Below are 21,240 nucleotides of genomic sequence, written 5' to 3'. Positions count from 1 at the left end.
ATTCGCGCAAGGGCCGGTGCAAGCCGGTCTCTCACTCAGAATCTCCGATCGATACCGCTGATTGTCCCCGACTGCCATTGCACCTACTCCTTATAGAGCATTCCACTATCCGCAACCTGTGGACGCGCCCTGCAGTTCGCAGCTAAGCTTCTCGTGACGGCAATGAACACCACATAGACTGGACCTGAATGTTCCAGCCTGTGTGGCGTTCACAACTATCCCGTGCCGGGTTTCGTTTTATTGATATATGTTAGTGTTGCCAACGTTAAACTACAAAGCATTTAGTGGGAAGAGCGTTTTATTTATCCATATATTGCGAATCCGCTTATAAATAATACAACTCAATTATCAGGGACTGCCTCGTGAAGGTGACAATAAGAAGTAGTCCGCTTAGGGCAATTTAAATGTCCTTTTTGCATACTTCGATAAGACATACAAGTTTGTACTTAAACTTCCAAACCTTCAGAGCATACCAAGGTTTAGACATTTATCACAATCGAAACAAGCGTAAATACGTTAAGCTCGCCTGGGCCGAATTGTTAAAAGGACTCAAACAATTCTTAATAATTAAATTAACAAAACGTTGCTCTCTCTCCGCCTCTGCACTCTATTCTGCCGGCGAATAAAATATTTGGGGGTACGTGCACAATATTTTTATGTTGATTAAGATTTAAGCTGTTTGACATTTCACATGGAAGTGCGCATTCAAGGTGTACTTAAATATTCCATTCCAAAAATCTCCAGATAGCTGCTGCGAAAGTCATTTTCAGTTGCGTTCATTATCTGCATATTGATTGACGACAGCCATCGGATTTGTTGCAAAAAGGCAAAATGTCAAGTAGGAACTTACTTTCAACTGTGTAATATTCATAAAAGAATAACCACAGATGTAAATGTCATTCTTTTAAGATTTCAGCACAAATAAAGCTCTGTACGTTGGGATTGGTGCTGGTACAATTGCCGCAGGTGCTGTTTCCTACCTCTACTATCGATATTTGAAGCGAGATGTTATGCCCTCAAAATGGCGTCGAGTAGGAACTCTGGACAAAATCAATTTATTCCCTGTAAAGTCTTGCGCTCCACTTGAAGTGTCCGATAAAGATGGCACATGGTCTGCCGAAGTTTTGGGGCTGCGATATGGTGGGGTCGGGGATCGGTCATTGATGTTGATTAACGACCAAGATGAAATGATAACAGCGCGTGTTTACCCAAAAATGGTGCTAATAAAAGTAAAACTGGTGGGAGAATCGAAGTTAAGCATAACGGCTGAAGGAATGGAACCACTAGAGTTGGATTTTACCAAGTTGGTCAGAGAAGCACCTGGTGCAGACGTCCATACGTCAGTGTGGGGTGCAAAGTTAGATGCAATGTTGTGTGGTGAAAAGTACGACAGATGGTTTTCGCGCTACATTCTCAATAAAGATTCTGGTTTGCGCTTAGTCTACTATCCTTACCCGGTGCCTGTGAGGGCAACAGTAGCTCGAATGACAAAAGAGCCATTTTTAAAACAAGAAGATTCGGTAAGATGCATGTTTAAGTTGACATGAAAAAAAAAATGTGCATTAACTTTCCACAATTCTTTTTGGAAAGGGTGCCTTCGGTGATGCTACCTCGTATATGCTTATGAATTTGTCTTCAGTTGATGATCTACAAGAACGCGTAAAGAAACCCATTGATCCCCTCCAGTTTCGCGGTAACTTTCATTTGCGCATGGATGCAAATGAGCCCTTCGCCGAAGACAATTGGAAGTGGATACGCATAGGCGAAGAAGCTGTATTCAGGGTCGTAGCACCCTGTACTCGCTGCATTTTCCCAAACATCAATGTTGAAACTGGTGAGCGGGATCCCGAAGGGGACCCTTTAAAGACGTTGAAAAGGTATTATCAAACTTACCAATAACTTGACAAGACAAAACTAATGGATTTCCGTTTCTTCTCCAAGTTTTCGAATGTTTAAGAACTACGGCAGTCCAGCAATGGGTGTACATATAGGCATCCGCCGCATTGGTCAAATAAAACCTAACGACGTCATCTACGTCGAGGACACACAGCCATGAGTTATATCTACAGGACGCTGAAAATGAAGCGGGAAATTCTATTTAACTTTAGATCTTTCTTACGGTTTATAAAAATTTTACATCCAATTTTATTTTCCTAAATTTAATGTTGTTTTTGAATGTGTTCAGTCTTTGTTTTTACCCACATACATATGTTCATTTAATGGCTGGTACTATGTTCGTTTTTCACTGTTGAAAACCCATGTTTTTGGCGATTACTTTTTTGAAACAATACACAAATTACAATCATAAAATAAAAATTTTATTAAAATTTTACCATAAGTAAAGTGGAAATGTCCATGAGCAATGAGGGAATGAAATCAGCAGTTTATTTGTATTAAAATCTATTACCCAAAAAAAGTAATCGGCGAAAAGTATCGCCAAAAGCTAATATAGTATCAGCCTTAATTCAATCCATAAGGCCAAAAAAGAATCAGCGCAAAGCAACGCTTTGGCGCCTAAAAAGACTACTTCAAGCAGGGCAACACAAAATGACGCTCGATTTCCGTCGTCAAAGTGGAAAATTCTTTAACTTTTGCGTGTTTTTTTTATGCGAATAGTGTGCATAGTTGCATTTTTCAACGCAACGCTCAAAAACAAAGCTCAACGCGCTCATTCTGTTTTGGCCTTAAATCCTGGTGAATGATATGTGAAAATCAATAACCATAATCGTTAATAAAATAAAAGTGAAACTAATGGCTGATACTGTTGTTGTTGTTGTAGCAGTGTGTTATACACTAAGACGGCAGCCCTGGCCGATGAAGAACTCCATCGGGTAAATCCGGTACGTACAACCGGCTGCCATGGGACTAATGGTTGATATTATGTTCGTTTCCACCGTTGAAATCCCTATTTTTCGCCATTACTTTTTTGAAACATTACGAAAATAACAATGATAAAAGCACAATTTTATCAAAAATTCTACCATAAGTAATGAGGGAATGTCCACTGAACAAAATCAGCAAGTTTTTTTGTTTAAAAACCATTATCTCAAAAAAGTAATAGGCGAAAAATATTGGGAAAAACGAATACAGTACCAGCCTAAATGCGTTTATTTGGAAATAGCGGTAATATCATATTAGTACAATTGTCGTCAAAACCCACAGTGGAGGCAGAAAGAAATGGCCTTAGCCGAAGCGTAGTTGCTAATTCAGGCCTCCGCAAGGCATGCTGCCAAAAACAAATCTATTTGAATAGTTTCAAGTTAGTGGTTTTCCAACAAGCCAACAACGTAAATTAAAAGTTATTGAAAACGGTGTCAACTGTTAAAGACCGATTTTATATTCATCGCCAAGGGCTGCAGCCTCAGTGTACAACACACTGCTGCAACAACAACTGATATAAAAGCATAATATAGTCTTTAGATAGCAAAAATACGAAAATTATACGGAGTAAACAAAAAGCACGTCCTCTCTTTTCGGAAGAAAAAACACCCATGATTGCTTTATCTTTACCTTAACAGCAATTTTCAGCCTTTAACGGTTAAACGTTGCTAAAAAACAAAAACAACATAGAATACAATAAACTGATACAACAACAATAATTAAGTTAACAAAATGTTGCTCTCTGTCTCTCTGCGCTCTATTTTGCTGGCGAACAAATAACGCAAATGCTTTCCAGTAAAAATGTTTGAAGATATAGTTGAGTGTACGTGCGCACAATTTTTATGTTGATTGAGAGATAAGCTGTTTGACATTTCACATGGATGCGCGCATTGAAAGTGTACTTAAATATTCCATTCCAATAATCTTCAGATAGCTGCAGCGAAATTTTTTTCAGTTGCGTTCATTATCTACATATTGATTGACGATAGCCATCGGATTTGTTGCAAAAAGGCAAAAATGTTAAGTAGGGACGGACTTTTGCGTAATTTCCATTAAAAGAATAACCAGAGATGCTAATGTCAATCTCTTAAGATTTCAGTTCAAATAAAGCTCTGTATGTTGGGATTGGTGCTGGTACAATTGCCGCAGGTGCTGTTTCCTACCTCTACTATCGATATTCAAAGCGAGATGTTATGCCCTCAAAATGGCGTCGAGTAGGAACTCTGGATCAAATCAATTTATTCCCGGTAAAGTCTTGCGCTCCACTTGAAGAATCCGATAAAGATGGCACATGGTCTGCCGAAGTTTTGGGGCTGCGGTATGGTGGGGTCGGGGATCGGGCATTGATGTTGATTAACGACCAAGATGAAATGATAACAGCGCGTGTTTACCCAAAAATGGTGCTAATAAAAGTAAAACTGGTGGGAGAATCGAAGATAAGCATAACGGCTGAAGGAATGGAACCACTAGAGTTGGATTTTACCAAGTTGGTCAGAGAAGCACCTGGTGCAGACGTCCATACGTCAGTGTGGGGTGCAAAGTTAGATGCAATGTTGTGTGGTGAAAAGTACGACAGATGGTTTTCGCGCTACATTCTCAATAAAGATTCTGGTTTGCGCTTAGTCTACTATCCTTACCAGGTGCCTGTGAGGCCAACAATAGCTCAAATGAAAAGAGAACCATTTTTAAAACAAGAAGATTCGGTAAAAAGCATTGTTTCGTTGGCATAAGAAAAAATGTTCATAAACTTCCTATAATTCTATTTGGAAAGGGTTCTTTCGGTGATGCTACCTCATATATGCTTATGAATTTGTCTTCCCTCGATGATCTACAAGAACGCGTAAAGAAACCCATTGATCCCCTCCAATTTCGCGGTAACTTTTATCTGCGCATGGATACAAATGAGCCCTTTGCCGAAGACAAGTGGCAGTGGATACGCATAGGCGAAGAAGCTGTGTTCAGGGTCGTTGCACCCTGTACTCGCTGCATTTTCCCCAACATCAATGTTGAAACTGGTGAGCGGGATCCCAACGGGGACCCTTTGAAGACTTTGAAAAGGTATTATCATACTTACCAATAACTTGATAAGACAAAACTAATGTATTTTCATAATGCTCCAAGTTTTCGAATGTTTAAGAACTACGACAGTCCAGCAATGGGTGTACATTTAGGTCTCCGCCGTATTGGTCAAATAAAACCTAACGATATTATCTACGTCGAGGAGTTACAGCCATGAGTTAAGTCTACAGGATGCTGAAAATGAAGTGGGAAATTCTGTTCAACTTTGAGAACTTTTATTCGTACAGTTTATAAACATTTTACATGAAATTTTATTATCCTAATTGAATGTTCTTTTTGAAAGCTATTCAAGCTTTGTTATTACCTACATACATATAATACAATCCTTATTGTTTTGTCTTAACGATGTAAATTCTATTGAATGAGATGTGAAAATCAATAACCATAATTGTTAATAAAATCAAGATATAAAATGATAACTAATGCGTTTATTTAAAAATAGCTATAATATAGTAATATAATAGTATAATTGTCGTCAAACCCCACAGTGAAGTCAGAGAAAATGGCCTTAGCCGAAGCATGAGTGCCAATCCAGGCCTCCGCAAATCATGCTGCCAATAACGTAAACGACGAAAATTATAATAGCAACAACCACAACGTATAGACGCATGCTCTTCCAAAACATTTGACGAGCGAGATTACGAGATGCTTTGCGGAATGCTACAGACTGAAAAAGTACAAAAAGATATTCTGTCACATAAGTATTCCAGAGTCTATTGGCTAAAATTAATACACTAAAGCTATGTTCAGATTTATGAAATATTTCACCTAAGCGGCTTTATCATTTTTGCCAAAAAATTTAAATTCGTACATTCTTCATATTCACATAAGACACATTTTTTGACACAACTGGGAACTATGGTACACAAAAGACATTTGTGATGAAAACTTTTTCACACAAAAATTTCGTTTTGTAAAACGTGGTTTTTGGGTATGCAGACTTCTCTTTGTCACTTTAGATATTCTTGTTCGTCTTGTTTTCTAAGATGATCTAGCCATGTCCGACCTGCCGTCTGTCGCAATGACGATAGCTGTCGTACGAATAAAGATACTACTAAATATACCATGAACATTCCATTAAGCAATAATGAGGCAGTCCGATTAATGTTGAAGCTCAATGATAAGCGGTCTCCTTTGTTATGCCGAGTCCGAACGCCGTGCAACCTCGCGACACCACTTGTTAGAGATGTTTTAACATGACAAATGTAGCCAGCATTAGTAAGGGAATAACCACCGTTGAAAATTTTTCTGATGTTCACGTCGGTATCTGTGCCCAGGAGTTCGGCGTCATAGGCGGTCGTGCAAACTTCTGCGCCACGTTGGCCTCCACGAATACGAATAATATCCGCGTAAAATTTTGCATATATACTCCTTATTGATGTAGGTTGTTGTTGTTGTAGCAGTGTGTGGTACACTGAGGGAGGTTGTAAAATGGTCATATAGGTTCAGATTTGAATATATCTCTCCGACAAAGTGGCCTTTGATTTGATTGAGCCCCTAGAAGCCGCAATTTTTGTCCGATAAAGCTGAACTTTTTTCTTACATTCGTGGTAAGTATGGTGCAAATCACTGTGCAATCCGGTATATCTACCACATAACTACCACATAAATCGATCTCTCCGTTTTACTTCTTGAGCCCCTGCAAGCCCCAATTTTTATCCGGTTTAGCTGAAATTTTGCCAGGAGAGTTTTGTTATGACATCCAACATCTGTGGTAAGGATGGCACGAAATAGTCTAGAACCTGATGTAGATCTCATAGAAACCGATCTCCCACTTTGTACGTAGTGATGCGTTTCGACTTCCAACAACTATCCTTAGTTTAGTTCAAATTGATTTCTTGATCCCCTCGGTGCCGTTTCTAGTAATTTCTTTATTTGTGAATATTTTTGACGGAATTTTCTTGCACAAGGTCGAGTTCTGAAATAAATTATCTTTTCACATTATGTGTATTCATTCGTGTTATCTATTTCTGCATTTCTAAGGTCAAACAGTCGGTTTATACAATCACCTCGACTTTATTATCTCACATTCGTTAATATTCGTAGGGTGGTGTTGACCGTGCAGTGTTAAACCCATGTTTAATTAGTTGACCTACAAATATCTATTTGTTCGCACATAGCGTTGTCACTATCCGTGCAAACTCCTGCTTATTTTTTGACAACGACTAATTTGGAATCTTGCCTCCTTATTACATTAGAATACAACGATTCTAGGCTATACATCGTTTAAAAAACATTGTATTCGTCATCAAGGTTACTTTCATGAGGTGACCGTATCAGCACAGCTGATGAAACTGTAAATGTCAAAACCAATTTTGAATTCGCCTTACAAAAACCTAACGTAAAAATAAACTTCAAAACAAAAATGTTACAAATTTGATTTTTGTGCTTGCTGGTTGTTAAACTTAGGTTATGTAGATTGAATGGCACGTGCTTGCTACCTCAATCCTATTAGTGCGGTGACAAACGGGAAGGACCTACACAGTAGGCAATAACGGCGAGTGAGCTATGTGACTGTAGAGAATCCAGACAAAAAGAAATGTGTCCCCCATAAGCCTTTGCCCGTCATTGTGTCCGTGATGACAGGTCACAGTCTAATCGGAAAACATGCTGACAGACTGAAGGTTGCCAGCAACGACTTTTGCAGTAGCTATGAGGACATCGAAGAAGAAGAAGAGACTATAGAACACCGTCTCTGTGTGTGTCCCGAACTAGCTGACAGAAGGAGTTCCACTTTGAGAACCTGTCTGATTTAGCGGTATGAACATTCGCAAGATATTGGGCTATTAAAATCGATTTTGATGGATCAACGGTAGGAACTAAAAGGCATCTTCCTTCTTCTGTTCCTGTGGTATCACAATGGATGTAAACCTCTAAGGGAGTCTGATGGCTGCCACTTAAACCTAACCTAAGCCTGTGCCTTTTCCCCATATTTGCAGAGCTTTGGCACAATCAGTGCTCAACCGTCTATAGCTTCTCATCTCCATACCCACTCCATTTTTGCTTTTCTGAAATAATAATGCTCATATTGAAAATGTATGTGCATTATGGTTGGGGAACCAAGAAAAAAAAATTTTTTGCTAGATATATTTGAATTGACGAAATGTATTATTTTGTATTATTAATTAAAATAAATAAAAATAGGTTTATTTGACATATTTCCTTTATAGAAATGTCAAATAAAGCTATTTTAAGGCTTTGTAAAGTTTTGTGAATAAGGCCGTGAGAAGTCCGCCTCTTTATGTGGTCAATGCGTTGCGAAAGTCCTGACATTGCCAAGGCCTGGGACGGAAATCAACCATCCACCAAGATAACTCCATCCTCGCTGGCATCAACTTCCGCTCACTGCTCTTCAAACACCTAAAAATCCCAACAATAACCAAGATCCTCAAAACAGCAGATAAAGCCCCTCCTTATGGTGTCTGGGCATAATCTTCCTATTAAAGCCTTTAGTGTGCTTATTACTCATATAAACCTAAATCGCTTGGAGAGGAGGAATTTTCTTGTCCACCCGAGATTCATGTATATGACACACGTGATTTGTAGTGCCTTGTTATAATTGTCTCGATTGCCACTACTCTTGTCTGCCTTGCCTCTGCCTTTTCATAGTGAAATAAAACTGCCTGAAATAAAACTGCCTTAGTCCTGATTCCTAACCATTGAATTTCCTATTTCATTCGTGGGCATTTTTCGACTTGCGATTGGAGTGAGTCTTTATATTAAGCCTTTGGGAGCTTATGGCATTTGCTAAAATTAAATAAACATCTTGTTCTGACGAACAGGCGAATTTTTACATTTCGAAGTTTGTTCATCTAGTTAATAAATTTTGACATATCGAGATCCCAAAAAATATGCATTCGCCGATGCGGCCACCTTACAAATACATACGTCCACCTTCCCCATCTACGCATCGAATAAAAATATTGAATTGACATACAATTTTTAGCTGTGCTTCTTAACACCTCCTGCTTTTGTTCCTTCTTTATTGCTACCTGTTCCTCTCTTTTTTCTGATTTATGTATCCACTCTTAAAGTTTAATTATTTGGACCAAAATGCAATTCCAATTTGAACCAAACCAATTCCAATGATTCCAACGAATTAAAAAAATTTCCCGGGACGGACCTGAATACGCTATCCAAAGGGCTCTCAAAACATTCTCAGTTGTTTGCCAAGCGATTGTTTGTGCTGTTTGTAATTGTATACATAAAACATATAAAAGGTTCTAGACAAAAAACTAATGGCCTGGTTATGCTCTCGTAAATGTGGAATAAATGTATCGTAAACGTAGAGGCAATTATGCTTATAACCAAGGAGTATTTATAAGGTGACCACTTCGGCGAATTGCTATAACAAAGCTTTTTTTTGGAGCTTGATATGTCAAAATTTGTAAACAGGTCGTAGAAAATTCGATTCGCCGTGACTTACAAAATTTTCCGGCAATTTGCTTCGACTAATCTGAGCAAAAAATTTATTAATTTTTGAGTGTAAAGCAAGAAAAAAACAAATTTAAAAATGCTCAAAATTCTTTTAGCTCCATAGGCTTTACCCACAGAACAACCAAGGTGGCATGTTTATATAGCTTTCTCTAGATTATTGTAGCGAGAAAATAGCTACTAAGTAAAAGCCTTTAACCCTACACGGTAGAACAGGGTAGTTCTGGCTCAATTCCAATTGAGCTGGGATTGGTTCCAACTTCGTAGACGTGTGTTTCGATGGTTATTATCGTACATCACACGTGTCAAATGCATAACTCACTGGTAGACATGAGGATTCCTCTTCAATTGAGTTCATACGATGTTGATGGGCTGGATAATTAGTTTTGAACTAGTCCAGAACTCAGATAGGAATATTGTGACTAGAGCTTAATCAACACATGGCCAGTTTTTTATCCCTTTAAAAGGTTCTTTGATTTGTTGGCTACGAGGAGTACGTTTTCATCTTAATTTGTGGCTCCTAACGCTGACCACATTTCTGAGGTACTATGCTTGTTCCTTAAAGGAATGTCAATTGACAATATTCGCATTTGTATTTATTTATTGTTATTTTTTTTTCCTGTTTAAATTATTTTCACGCACAGAGTCCTTTAGCCATTCTTGACTACAATCGCGGCTTGAAATGACAAATTGGCGGGAACTTCTCCAGCCAGCTTGGCCCCTATTATAATCACGCATTTGACTCCTTTTCTTATTCATTGTAATTGTACTGCCGTCTGTGTTCTTCAGCGCTTTTGAATCTTTTTCGGGGGCGACCGTGAGTGAAGCTGATAGGATTTGAGATTGTTAGATGTGTACCATTAAACCACCTATGTTTAAAAACAGCAACAGCAGCATACACAAAAATATTTGTTTTGATGTGTAAATATATAAGGCGAATTTAAAAATGAATTAACATATCAAGTGCCATCAGCTGAGATGATGCGGTCACCTTCTTAAAGACGCCTTGGGTTGAACCAAATTTGCCGAAAATTTTTAATGTAACGGCGAATAGAATTTTATTCGTCTTGCTTACAACAACAACATATATACCTTTACACCGGTATTTACAAAGCTAAATGTATATTAGCAATAGGTTTAATTGCCGATTTCCTTTATAGAACTGTACAATTAACATATTTCTAGGCTTAAAAAGTTTTGTGGATTAAAAATCTAATTTCTCTTGTAAGAAAATTAGATTTTTTATTCTGAAAGACGTTGACGAACAGAACTGCAAGAAAAATAAACCTAGGAGGCACTTGTCTTTTATTACGATTAAGATATTAAATAATTTAAATATAATAATTTTTATCCCCATCAAATACGTAGAAAAAAGAAAGAAAAAAAGACTTACTTTTGGCAAATTTATTGTGTCAACCTGCATCGGTACTATATCAATTTTATTTCCATTATCCTTGTTGCAAATCAACTATCTAAAAATGTTCAAAAAATCGCGGGATTTTCCTTCATGTACGAAAAATTAAAAAATCGGGATTGCGCCCTACAAAGTGCATTTTCCCCCATTTCTGGACTAGGCAACACCATCTTTTTTTGGTAGGCATTGCAGTTAAATGATATTCTTATAACCATTCCATAAAAGAATCACCTTGGAAATTACGTATGTATACTTACATTATTGCTCAAATTTTCGGTTTTATTAACAAGTAGTTCCAGTTTCTCTCCGCGATCTCTGAGATTGTCTACAACAAACGTGCAAGAATCGGTCAATTCAAGCTCTGCAATAAATTCAAAATATTTAATCTATTATTTACCAATATTTTTAACTACAATGTCCTTCAGTTCGTCAATTTGGCCATGCACTCTTGAAATCGCATCTACCTCTAGAGATTGGCTGAAGAATGTCATTTGTTGAGCAAGGACTTTGGAGAACTCAGTGTTCATAGCGTATGCAATTGCTGTGGCCACCTGCAAGCCATACGTGTGTATAAACTTTTGCTTAATATCAGATAGAAACAAGAAAGCACGAGCTCGTTCAAATTCCTATATAAAATCAACAATGATTATGGATCATAGGTTACTCAAGGAAGAAGCCATATTAAAACAATTTCACAACATACACTATCTGTGATGCACATGTATATCAACTTATTTTCACACACATAGTGAATCAAGTAGTCGCCGTGAGAGTAGGTCAGCTTGTGGTTGTCCAGCGTTATTTTGGATATTATCTGATCGGTTACTTCAGCAAAATTGCCAACGCACTCTGCGTATTTCGCCAGGACCGTGACACCACGGGATATTACGGAATATAGAATAGGCATGATGAAAACGGCTGCGAAAACAAAAGAGAAAATATCGAATTTTAGCCGCACCCACTATAACAATATCGTATAACCCAGCAGTCTCATATTCGGGAGTGTTGTAAAATGCATTTTTTTTGCACCTTAATCATTAGTGCACAACATAAAACAAATTACTCACCAACAAAGGAGGCCCGACTTTCTTTGTTTTTTTTTTTTCTTATGGGCACTCACGATTATAACTTCCCTATCCAAACATAAACGAAATGCATACAAGAGAAAAAAAAAACACTTGTTTTCTTTATTCCAATGGCTGTTTTGAATAACTAAATAGTTTTATTGTTTTTCCTTGCATTCCCCGAAACAATACAAACAAGCCGATTATTCGACTATTTCTGTGAAAAAAAACAAGTCGACTTTTAGTGGATCGAGTACTCGATTATAAAATTTGGTAATTGACAATATACCATGGTACAATTAAGAGGTAAGGTCATTAGCACAACAACAAAAACCACCCTCAACGAAACTACCTTGAGTGGCAAATGCCGTAAATTGAAATGCCTTATAAAGAATGTGCCATATCATGACGAAACATTTAAGGAGATCTCATTTGTACAATAACCACAAATCATATGGTGAAATCCAAGATATATTCATTTACAGGTAGTGGCAGTTGCCCAACAACAAAATATTGAGTGCATCATCTGTCAAAATCAGCGATTAGTGAAACTCTAATTTTGTGTATGTTACTAGTTCGCGCCATTTTTGATTGTTTGTGTATGTAAGGTTCTTAACTATAATACGCAACCACAACCAAAACTCGTTGAAAGATAGTGCACTTCGCGGAAAAAATTGTACTCAGCTTTTAACGGTACACTACCTGTCATGGTGCACTCTGCTATCTTGTCATCAAGCTGATCGTAGTTTTGCCAACACACGCAAGAAATCTGTGTGCGTACATGAGCAGAGAATATGCGAGAAAGAAGATAACAACAAAGCGAATGAAAACAAAAATCTCTCATCTTAATACCGTCAAACCTGGCCAGCTGTTAACGGCTGTTTGCGTGAGACCACCTTTTTAAATCCGCCTTGGTACCATATTTACAATTTCAACGAGCACTTTCGTGCACTACAAAATGCAGATATCTACCATTTCACGGATCCTGGCAAAACCAAAAATGTCGTCCACAAGCTAAAAAGCAAGAAATCATCTGGTGTGGATGGAATTTCAAATTTAATAATTAAAAAATTTCCCGTTTCTGCGCTACAAGTAATAAAATAATTGCATAAATTATGGCTATTTTCCCGAAGAATGGAAAAGGCAAAAATAATTCTAATAAAGAAGAATGTATGCAAAGAATATGCATCTGCACATACATCCAAGAAAAATTAATGAGTTTTATAAGACATGGGGCATCAAAATAAATGCCTTAAAATCGGAAGCCATGTGTATTAGAAACGCCTCATGTAAATGCCCCCAAAACTGTCGTGCCTCAAAACAAAATGTTACACTTGGCTTGATGGCGTTGATATCCCCATTAAATCAAGCATTAAATACTTGAGGATCCACTTTAATAGGCCGCTGAAGTTTAATTTTCAACAACAAGCATTTACTAACAAATACACGACTTGGAGCAGTTTATCATACCGCCATTCTTCTCCAAAACATCGCGCGGGACCCATAGAGGTTAAATAGGTAACAATGACAATGCAATTAAGGTAAAATTAACTTGTAACTACTTTCCGTTATTAGTAAAAGAGCTATATTCAGTTAAATTTTCAAAAAGGAAAAAATGTATGTATATAATGTACCTGATGAACATTCGTTCTACTTACTAATTAAAAAAAATCAAGATTGTGATACTGCTTTTTTCATTTACCGATTCATACAATTAATGTGAAACCAATATAATAGTTTACTATTTTCGCTATGAGCACTGAACGTTTTTTTTTCTGTTATCTAGTTTTTAAGTGTTACTTTTTTATTTATAATTGTTATTATTTAGCAGTTATATTGCAAATGCAGGATTCACTGAATAAGGTTAAGCCAAGCGATCAGCCGATATACTTTTTTTAATATCTGGCAGTACTTGGCATTGAGGATGTCAACTTGTTCTCTCTTTACATTCATTCTTTGTTTACGTTTTCTCCTATATGATGACATTTTCAATCGTCAGATTTGACATCCTTAATGATGTTTATGGGGCCTATCCACTTTGTGTTTTTGCATGTGACCTAACCTTCTATTAGTGAATCCTGTTGCAAATGCAAACGTTGCAATATGGAGATATTTTAGGTCTTGCTTTGGAAAAGAGGAAAACACGGCGAGTAATACAAGTATAGTTATTTTAAAGACATTTGTCTTAATTATTTGTACATGGAACCATGCAAATTTGCTTTTAATTTTTTTTTTCATTTTTTACTCAGCTGTTTAACGGAAAATACCTGGTAGTTATGTCATGAATTATCAAGATATTATCATTTACAGGTAGCTGCCCAACAATAAAACATTGACACACAACCAAAACTCGTTGACAGATAGTGTACTTCGCGAGGACAAATTATACTCAGCTGTTTACGGTACCCTACCTGTTAATTATGTCATGATGAATGATGAACGAAAATCACGACAGGTAAACAAACTATTGTCGCCGTTATAGAAAAATCACTAAACGGCGGCGCCATCATACCAATAAACTACAAACACAAAGCTGTACTTTTTGTCCATTATTGTTAATTAACAACCTTTTAGAATCCCGTTTCCAATGATAATAAACAATAATTTCAATTATTTTTGCCAAATAAGTCGTTTAAATGTAGTTACGTCTGCCTACAAGGTAGGCGGCTAAGTTATGCTGCGCGCAAGTTGGTTACCAAAGCGCAAATGAATTTGCAATTGCTGACATGGGACTTTGCTCAATGAAACCTTAAAATTTGCTGTGCTGTCAAATATCTTACTCTCCGGGTCAGGCAGGGTGTAATCCGTACTGCCTGGAACATCGGACATTGTATCAAGGACAACACAGTACCCTTTAGCTTCACATCAGTGGTCGCAACAATTTGTCTAGACACAATGATCAGGAGCATTAGATGTAGAATTCAGTGCATCAGATTATGTAGTCCTCAGGGCAGCTGTGATGTACAAACAAGCCATTCGTTGGATGCGGCTTACTATTGAACAGTAGGTGGACTTTTGAAGCGCCGTCCAAAAGACCACAACACCATATAGCACACGGCACGGGATAGCTGTGAGCACCACACTGGCTGGAACATTGAGATCCGATATGTGTGGTGTTTATTGCTGTCACGAGAAGCTTAGCTGCGAGCTGCCGGGCGCGTCCACAGGTTGCGGATAGTGGAATGCTCCATTTGGAGTAACTGCAACTGCAATCGCGGACAATTAGCGGTATCGAGTGGAGCGTCTCAGTGAGAGGCCGGGCGGCACCGGCTCTTCCACAAATGCTGAGTTCATGTTCTCTTTGTTTGTATTTCTCTTTCTCTTGCCTGAACACGTACACACACACGAGCGCACGTTTCTTTGGTTGTATTGAGAACAATGTCATTTTTGACATGACATCTTGATGACGAGATGGCAGATTGCACCATATGATTTATAGTTATTGTACCAGGATGCACTTATTGTATAAGGTGAGGAAATGCGTACAGCTGAGTAAAATTTTTTTATTTTTGTTTGAATTTGGAGTTAATCTAAATATTAATGATTGATAACACAGCTGTGATTTTTTCTTAAATATTTAAAAAATGTTCTATTTGATCCGACATTTCACACATAAAGGCAGGTACTATGTTTTTTTTAGGGAAAAAACCATTATATTATTATTATATTTTTATATGTCAATGGCCATATTATTTTTCATATGTAAATGGCGACATTTTGGCCAAAGAAACCACAAAAAAATCAAATGTAGTAACCTAAAAAAAACATAGTCCTGCCTTTATGTGTGAAATATCGGATCAAATAGAACATCTTTTAAATATTTAAGAAAAAATCACAGCTGAGTTATCAATCTTTAATTTTCAGATTAACTCTAAATTCAAACAAAAATAAAAAAATTGTACTCAGCTATACGCATAACCTCACCTTATAAGTGCATACTGGTACAATAACCATAAATCATATGGTGCAATCTGCCATCTCGTCATAAAGATGTCATGTCAAAAATGACATTGTTCTCAATCCACCAAAAGAACGATTTTCGGAAATTTTTCCCTAAAAAAACATAGTCCTGCCTTTATGTGTGATATATCGGATCAAATAGAACATCTTTTAAATATTTAAGAAAAAATCACAGCTTTGTTATCAATCTTTAATTTTTAAATTAACTCCAAATTCAAACAAAAATAAAAAAAATTGTACTCAGCTATACGCATAACATCACCTTATAAGTGCATCCTGGTACAATAACCATAAATCATATGGTGCAATCTGCCATCTCGTCATCAAGATGTCATGTCAAAAATGACATTGTTCTCAATACAACCAAAGAAACTTGCGCTCGTGTGTGTGTACGTTTTCAGGTAAGAGAAAGAGAAATACAAACAAAGAGAACGTGCACTCAGCATTTGTGGAAGAGCCGGTGCCGCACGGCCTCTCACTGAGACGCTCCACTCGATACCGCTAATTGTCCGCGATTGCAGTTGCAGTTACTCTAAATGGAGCATTCCACTATCCGCAACCTGTGGACGCGCCCGGCAGCTCGCAGCTAAGCTTCTCGTGACAGCAATAAACACCACACATATCGGATCTCAATTTTCCAGCCAGTGTAGTGCTCACAGCTACCCCTTACCGCGAGTGTGTGGGTCGTACTGAAATTCATATATGTTTTTGTAATTTCAAACAAAATCCACCCCTTCGTAATTAATATATAATGAAACACAAAACAATTTAAAAGAGACAAATGCAGAAATTATTTGTAAAAATAATTAGATTTTGTAGTATCTTCATTGTTATCAGTTAAATAAGCACAACATTCCAAAAGCCTTTGTCAGCATCTTCCACTTTTATCCAAATGTTGTTTGTACTTGCAAGGCCAAAAGCGCAACACAAACCTTATTATTTCGTGCAAATTATTTATTTTTATTATTTCGGGCGTCCCGAAATGTAAATTTTCCCTAGATGAAAAAACAAGTTATGACGAAACGAACACATTTCGGCAAATTTTTCCGTTTGTTTATTTATACGGAGTTTCAGCGCGAAAACCGAATATAGTACCGGCCTTAAGCAACAAACTACTGTTATAATGATGAAAACACAAATAGAAAACAAATTTGAAGAAGTTGAGTTGTAAAACAAGTTTTTTTCTAAAACCACTTTGATATTTAAATTTTCGGCATTTGCCAAGGTAATTTTGGTGGGTGTAGTTATAATGATGCAACTGCAAATATAAAACCTATTTTGAAGCTAAGGGTTAAAACAAAGTTTATATCTAAAACCATTTTTACATTTCAATTTACGGTATTTGCCACTCAAGGTAGTTTCGTTGTTGTGCTAATGAAACTACCTCATAATTTTACCATGCTCTTAACTTACCATGTTGCATGACATAACTACCAGGTAGTGTACCGTAAACAGCTGACTACAATTTTTTCTCTCGAAGTGCACTATCTGTCAACGAGTTTTGATTGTGCATGTGTATTATAGTTAAGAACTATAACACACACACAAACTCATGGCAGCCGGTTGTACGTACCGGATTGACCCGACGAAGTCCTTCATTGGCAAGGGCTGCCGCCCCAGTGTACAACAGACTGCTACAACAACAACAACCTGGTAGTGTACCGTAAACAGCCGACTACAATTTTTTCTCTCGAAGTGCACTATCTGTCAACGAGTTTTGGTTGTGCGTGTGTATTATAGTTAAGAACTATAACACACACAAACGACAAAAATGACGCGAACTAGTAAATTACACAAAATAAGAGTTGCACCATTGATTTTGACAGATAGTGCACTCAATATTTTGTTGTTGGGCAACTGTCCCTAACTGTAAATGAATATATGTTGCCATGTTTTTCGGATGAGATTACCTAGATTTGATGCACCATGAAAACAGCCCAACAAACTCAAATTGAAAATTCCGATTGAATTGAACAATCCGTCTCCAGATGTGAACACTCTACTATATTGTCAGATTGTGGCTGTCGCACGTCACTGTTTCGATCCCACTAATTTATATTTGTTTTTTGTTTGTGGGGGAAACGTACTGATTTTTTGTTATAAATGATGAATTCTAATGGGACTGAATCGCCTCCATCTATCATGGAAGAGACTAAGAAGCCGGTAGCAGATAAACGAGACCTCTTGGTTTTGTTGAAGCTGATAAAAAAGTACAATCTTAAGCAGACAGAAGAGCTACTGTGCCAGGAAGCAAACATTAAACATGATGAGCTGGAAGAGGTGGATGACAAGGAGATTACATCTATATTGGGTTCGGCTTTGGGTGATACTGCTGAAACAACGAGCGGTGACACCAAGGACGGTCCTGGCAGCGACCCTGAATTGTATGATGCTGCTTTTGGGGATCTGCGTAATTTCGTAGACGAATCATTAGACATATACAAACACGAATTATTCATGGTGCTGTATCCAATACTGGTACAGATCTACTTTAAATTGGTATCTGGTGGTTATGCAAAATCGGCTCGAGCGTTTGTCGAGAAATACGGATCTGAATTGGACTATTATTATAGAGAAGATTTGCAAAATTTGCTGCTTATAACGAAGAAAAGTGAGATGGAAAACAATGATTGGGTTACTTCAATGGAAACTGATAAATTTCTTATCAGAATGTCGAGGGATGCGCATTCACTATTTAAAAGGCACATTCAGGATAGAAAGCAAGAGCTCATAGCAGACATCGTTTTGAAATACTTAAATTTTGATACATATGAAGGAACTGCTCGCAGCAAAGTGCAATGCGATGCCACTAGTGGATCTCTTATTGGCGAAGCTCGAAGGCAAGATAATAAAATTCGGGTATATTACGGCCTGCTGAAGGAGGTAGACTTTCAATCGCTTACTACTCCAGCGCCTGCTGCCGTCGAAGAAGAAGATGACAATGATCCCGATGCTCCGGACAAGCCCAAAAAGAAAAAGCCAAAAAAGGACCCACTGTTTTCCAAAAAGTCCAAGTCGGATCCCAACGCACCTTCCATGGATCGAATTCCTCTACCCGAGCTTAAGGATGCGGATAAGTTGGAAAAACTTAAGGCTCTTAGGGAAGCATCTAAAAGGGTTTCGCTAAATAAGGATTCTCTGCCATCTGTTTGCTTATATACCATTCTAAATTCCCATAATAATGTTACATGCGCGGAGATATCAGAGGACTCCTACATGATGGCTGTTGGTTTCACAGACTCGAGTATTAAGGTGTGGTCTCTAACACCCTCTAAGTTAAGAGAAATGAAGTCGGCGGAACACTTGAAAGACATCGATAAAGACGCCGAAGATGTTTTAGTGCGGATGATGGATGATCGAACTGGAGAGTCAGCCAGAACATTCTACGGACACAGCGGCCCGGTGTATAGATGTGCATTCGCTCCAGAAAAAAACATGTTATTGTCCTGCTCTGAAGATACCACCATACGATTGTGGTCCCTACATACTTGGACTTGTATTGTTGTTTTCAAAGGCCATCTATTTCCCGTATGGGACGTTAGATTCTCTCCCCACGGCTATTACTTTGCGTCATGCTCCTATGACAAAACAGCACGCCTTTGGGCCACTGATTCGAATCAACCGCTTAGAATTTTTACTGGTCATCTCTCTGATGTTGATTGCGTACAATTCCATCCGAATTCAAATTATATCGCGAGTGGTTCCAGCGACCGCACCGTCCGGTTGTGGGATGTTTTAACCGGTCAACTGGTTCGTCTAATGACCGGACACAAGGGATCCATTTATGCGCTAGCATTTTCGACGTGCGGCCGATATTTGGCCTCCGGCTCTTCAGACCACAATGTCCTAGTTTGGGACTTATCCCACGGTCAACTCGTCACAACACTAATTAAGCACACTGGTTCTATACATACCATGTGTTTTAGCCGAGATGGTACAATACTTGCAGTAGGCGGCTTAGATTGTTACCTTACTCTGTGGGATTTTTCTAAGCTAAGTGAAGACTATATAAGCCAAAATTCAAATACTTCGCACAATCCTGAAATTGATGAAGGGGATCATTACCTACTGAGAGCTTTTCCCACTAAGTCAACACCATTTACAACGCTCCATTTTACGAGGCGAAACCTGTTACTTGCCGTTGGTACATTCAAATCATAAATGAAATATCATGAGATAAGATAAATATGTATTTGGTAAACGATTTCATTTAGATAAAGTGCAGAAATAAATCGTCAATTTATGCTTTCCTTTAATCTACTTAGTATTCCGTCAATGGGCCAGCTTACACCACAAGTAACAATGTCCGCCATAGCACGAAGGTCGTGGCTATTCTTTTGGCGGTGGTTATTCTCTGACTAATAAGGGAGGTCCCTTAACACGGAGCTAAATTGATTGATTGTTTTGCTGCTGTGTGCTGTCAGTTGTGTTATTCAAATTTATTTAAGTTACTTTTCTCTAAATGAAGCCAATCTTGATGGCCATAAAAATTGTGACTTCATTTTTGAATTGATACCAAAAAAAAACAGATCAACAGATTCGTAAAGAGCAGCTCCATTTTCCATGTCTTTGAATTTTAGCTCCCGGGATTTTAAACTTTCCTTATTATCTCATATTCATTAAAGTTTATAAAAATGCCTACAATACACATGAATTATTAACTTTGAATATAAACGTGTCGTGTTTTATTGAGCTAGACAATTGAAAATTAATTGTAAGAATATCCCTAGGAGCCACAAATCGTACCTCCAACTGGAAGTGTGCACACTTACTCTCGATCTCAAAAGTAAGTATGCAATGTGACGACGAAAGATAGCAAGCTATGTTTTCGCCCACACCTAAGGTTAAGAACTATGAATTGCATAGTAGGTTTAAGTTTACTACATAGTTTTATGAAAATATTAAATAATGAATTGATAAAAGTTGACGTAGTTCATTTATCCTATTCACAAACAATAACATTTAGGTTGGTTTCATCCTCAACGGCCGGAGAGCAAACAACAACACAATGCAAGGACTTGTCGAGATCGAAAGTTGTTTACAACTTTTTGGGACAAGTTGCATGGTTTGTTTTCGCCAAAAATATTTGCAGCTGCTACTGCAACAACAAAGTCAGGAGTCCCATGGACCATAAAGCCCATGAAAACTAACTTCTATTAAATACCATAAAACATTGGTCAATAACGAAAATAAAAATCAGGCGTTGTTTACTAGTTTAAAGCGATAAACAAATTGTTTTCGAGTTTGGAAAAAAGCCCCACTTTTATCAACGGAGTGGCCTCTTGAGCCTGCTCGTGGCGTCACCTTCGAACCCGAACATTGCAGTTTACTATGGTGTGCCTCCTTAACACCGCGTCCGAAATCCCTCTTTTCTCGTCGACGTGTCCTCCCGCCTCCCCGTGACGTTCC

General features: G+C 37.9%; 4 protein-coding genes across 4 annotated transcripts; 3 read left to right on the top strand and 1 right to left on the bottom strand.

Annotated features, from left to right (window-relative positions):
* The first annotated feature begins 713 nt into the window (after positions 1–713).
* LOC106082435 (mitochondrial amidoxime-reducing component 1-like) lies at positions 714–2,752 on the top strand. The gene is made up of 4 exons (XM_013244939.2): positions 714–838; positions 910–1,520; positions 1,591–1,877; positions 1,942–2,752. The coding sequence occupies exons 1-4, from the start codon at positions 832–834 to the stop codon at positions 2,054–2,056; spliced, it is 1,020 nt and encodes a 339-aa protein (XP_013100393.2). The 5' UTR covers positions 714–831; the 3' UTR covers positions 2,057–2,752.
* Positions 2,753–3,683: 931 nt separating this feature from the next.
* Positions 3,684–5,378, top strand: LOC106082432 (mitochondrial amidoxime-reducing component 1). The gene is made up of 4 exons (XM_013244936.2): positions 3,684–3,904; positions 3,973–4,583; positions 4,652–4,938; positions 5,002–5,378. The coding sequence occupies exons 1-4, from the start codon at positions 3,898–3,900 to the stop codon at positions 5,114–5,116; spliced, it is 1,020 nt and encodes a 339-aa protein (XP_013100390.2). The 5' UTR covers positions 3,684–3,897; the 3' UTR covers positions 5,117–5,378.
* Positions 5,368–12,090, bottom strand: LOC106082434 (vesicle-associated membrane protein 7). Its single transcript, XM_013244938.2, has 5 exons — positions 11,875–12,090; positions 11,511–11,725; positions 11,205–11,433; positions 11,065–11,132; positions 5,368–5,626 (listed from the first exon to the last, which is right to left on the bottom strand). Exons 2-5 carry the CDS (start codon positions 11,712–11,714, stop codon positions 5,468–5,470), a joined length of 660 nt encoding a protein of 219 aa, XP_013100392.2. The 5' UTR covers positions 11,715–11,725; positions 11,875–12,090; the 3' UTR covers positions 5,368–5,467.
* Positions 12,091–17,874: 5,784 nt separating this feature from the next.
* Positions 17,875–20,469, top strand: LOC106082443 (transcription initiation factor TFIID subunit 5). Its single transcript, XM_013244948.2, has 2 exons — positions 17,875–20,027; positions 20,097–20,469. The coding sequence occupies exon 1, from the start codon at positions 17,935–17,937 to the stop codon at positions 19,990–19,992; it is 2,058 nt and encodes a 685-aa protein (XP_013100402.1). The 5' UTR covers positions 17,875–17,934; the 3' UTR covers positions 19,993–20,027; positions 20,097–20,469.
* Positions 20,470–21,240: the final 771 nt, after the last annotated feature.

The sequence above is a fragment of the Stomoxys calcitrans genome, chromosome 4, assembly GCF_963082655.1.
Source record: "Stomoxys calcitrans chromosome 4, idStoCalc2.1, whole genome shotgun sequence".
Classification (NCBI taxonomy): domain Eukaryota; kingdom Metazoa; phylum Arthropoda; class Insecta; order Diptera; family Muscidae; genus Stomoxys; species Stomoxys calcitrans.
The sequence above is the reverse complement of the archived record's forward strand: the minus strand, read 5'-3'. Positions and strand labels throughout refer to the sequence as shown.

Bases quoted from the DNA above. Each gene is read 5' to 3' on its own strand.
- LOC106082435 (XM_013244939.2), top strand. The intron at 1,521-1,590 runs GTAAGATGCATG...CTTTTTGGAAAG, and splicing joins TTTTAAAACAAGAAGATTCG to GGTGCCTTCGGTGATGCTAC. The intron at 1,878-1,941 runs GTATTATCAAAC...TTCTTCTCCAAG, and splicing joins CCTTTAAAGACGTTGAAAAG to TTTTCGAATGTTTAAGAACT.
- LOC106082432 (XM_013244936.2), top strand. The intron at 4,584-4,651 runs GTAAAAAGCATT...CTATTTGGAAAG, and splicing joins TTTTAAAACAAGAAGATTCG to GGTTCTTTCGGTGATGCTAC. The intron at 4,939-5,001 runs GTATTATCATAC...TAATGCTCCAAG, and splicing joins CCTTTGAAGACTTTGAAAAG to TTTTCGAATGTTTAAGAACT.
- LOC106082434 (XM_013244938.2), bottom strand. From the start codon at position 11,714: ATGCCTATTCTATATTCCGTAATATCCCGTGGTGTCACGGTCCTGGCG. The intron at 11,434-11,510 runs GTATGTTGTGAA...GATTTTATATAG, and splicing joins ACATGTGCATCACAGATAGT to GAATTTGAACGAGCTCGTGC. The intron at 5,627-11,064 runs GTAAGTATACAT...GTACTTTTTCAG, and splicing joins CCGAAAATTTGAGCAATAAT to TCTGTAGCATTCCGCAAAGC.
- LOC106082443 (XM_013244948.2), top strand. From the start codon at position 17,935: ATGATGAATTCTAATGGGACTGAATCGCCTCCATCTATCATGGAAGAG.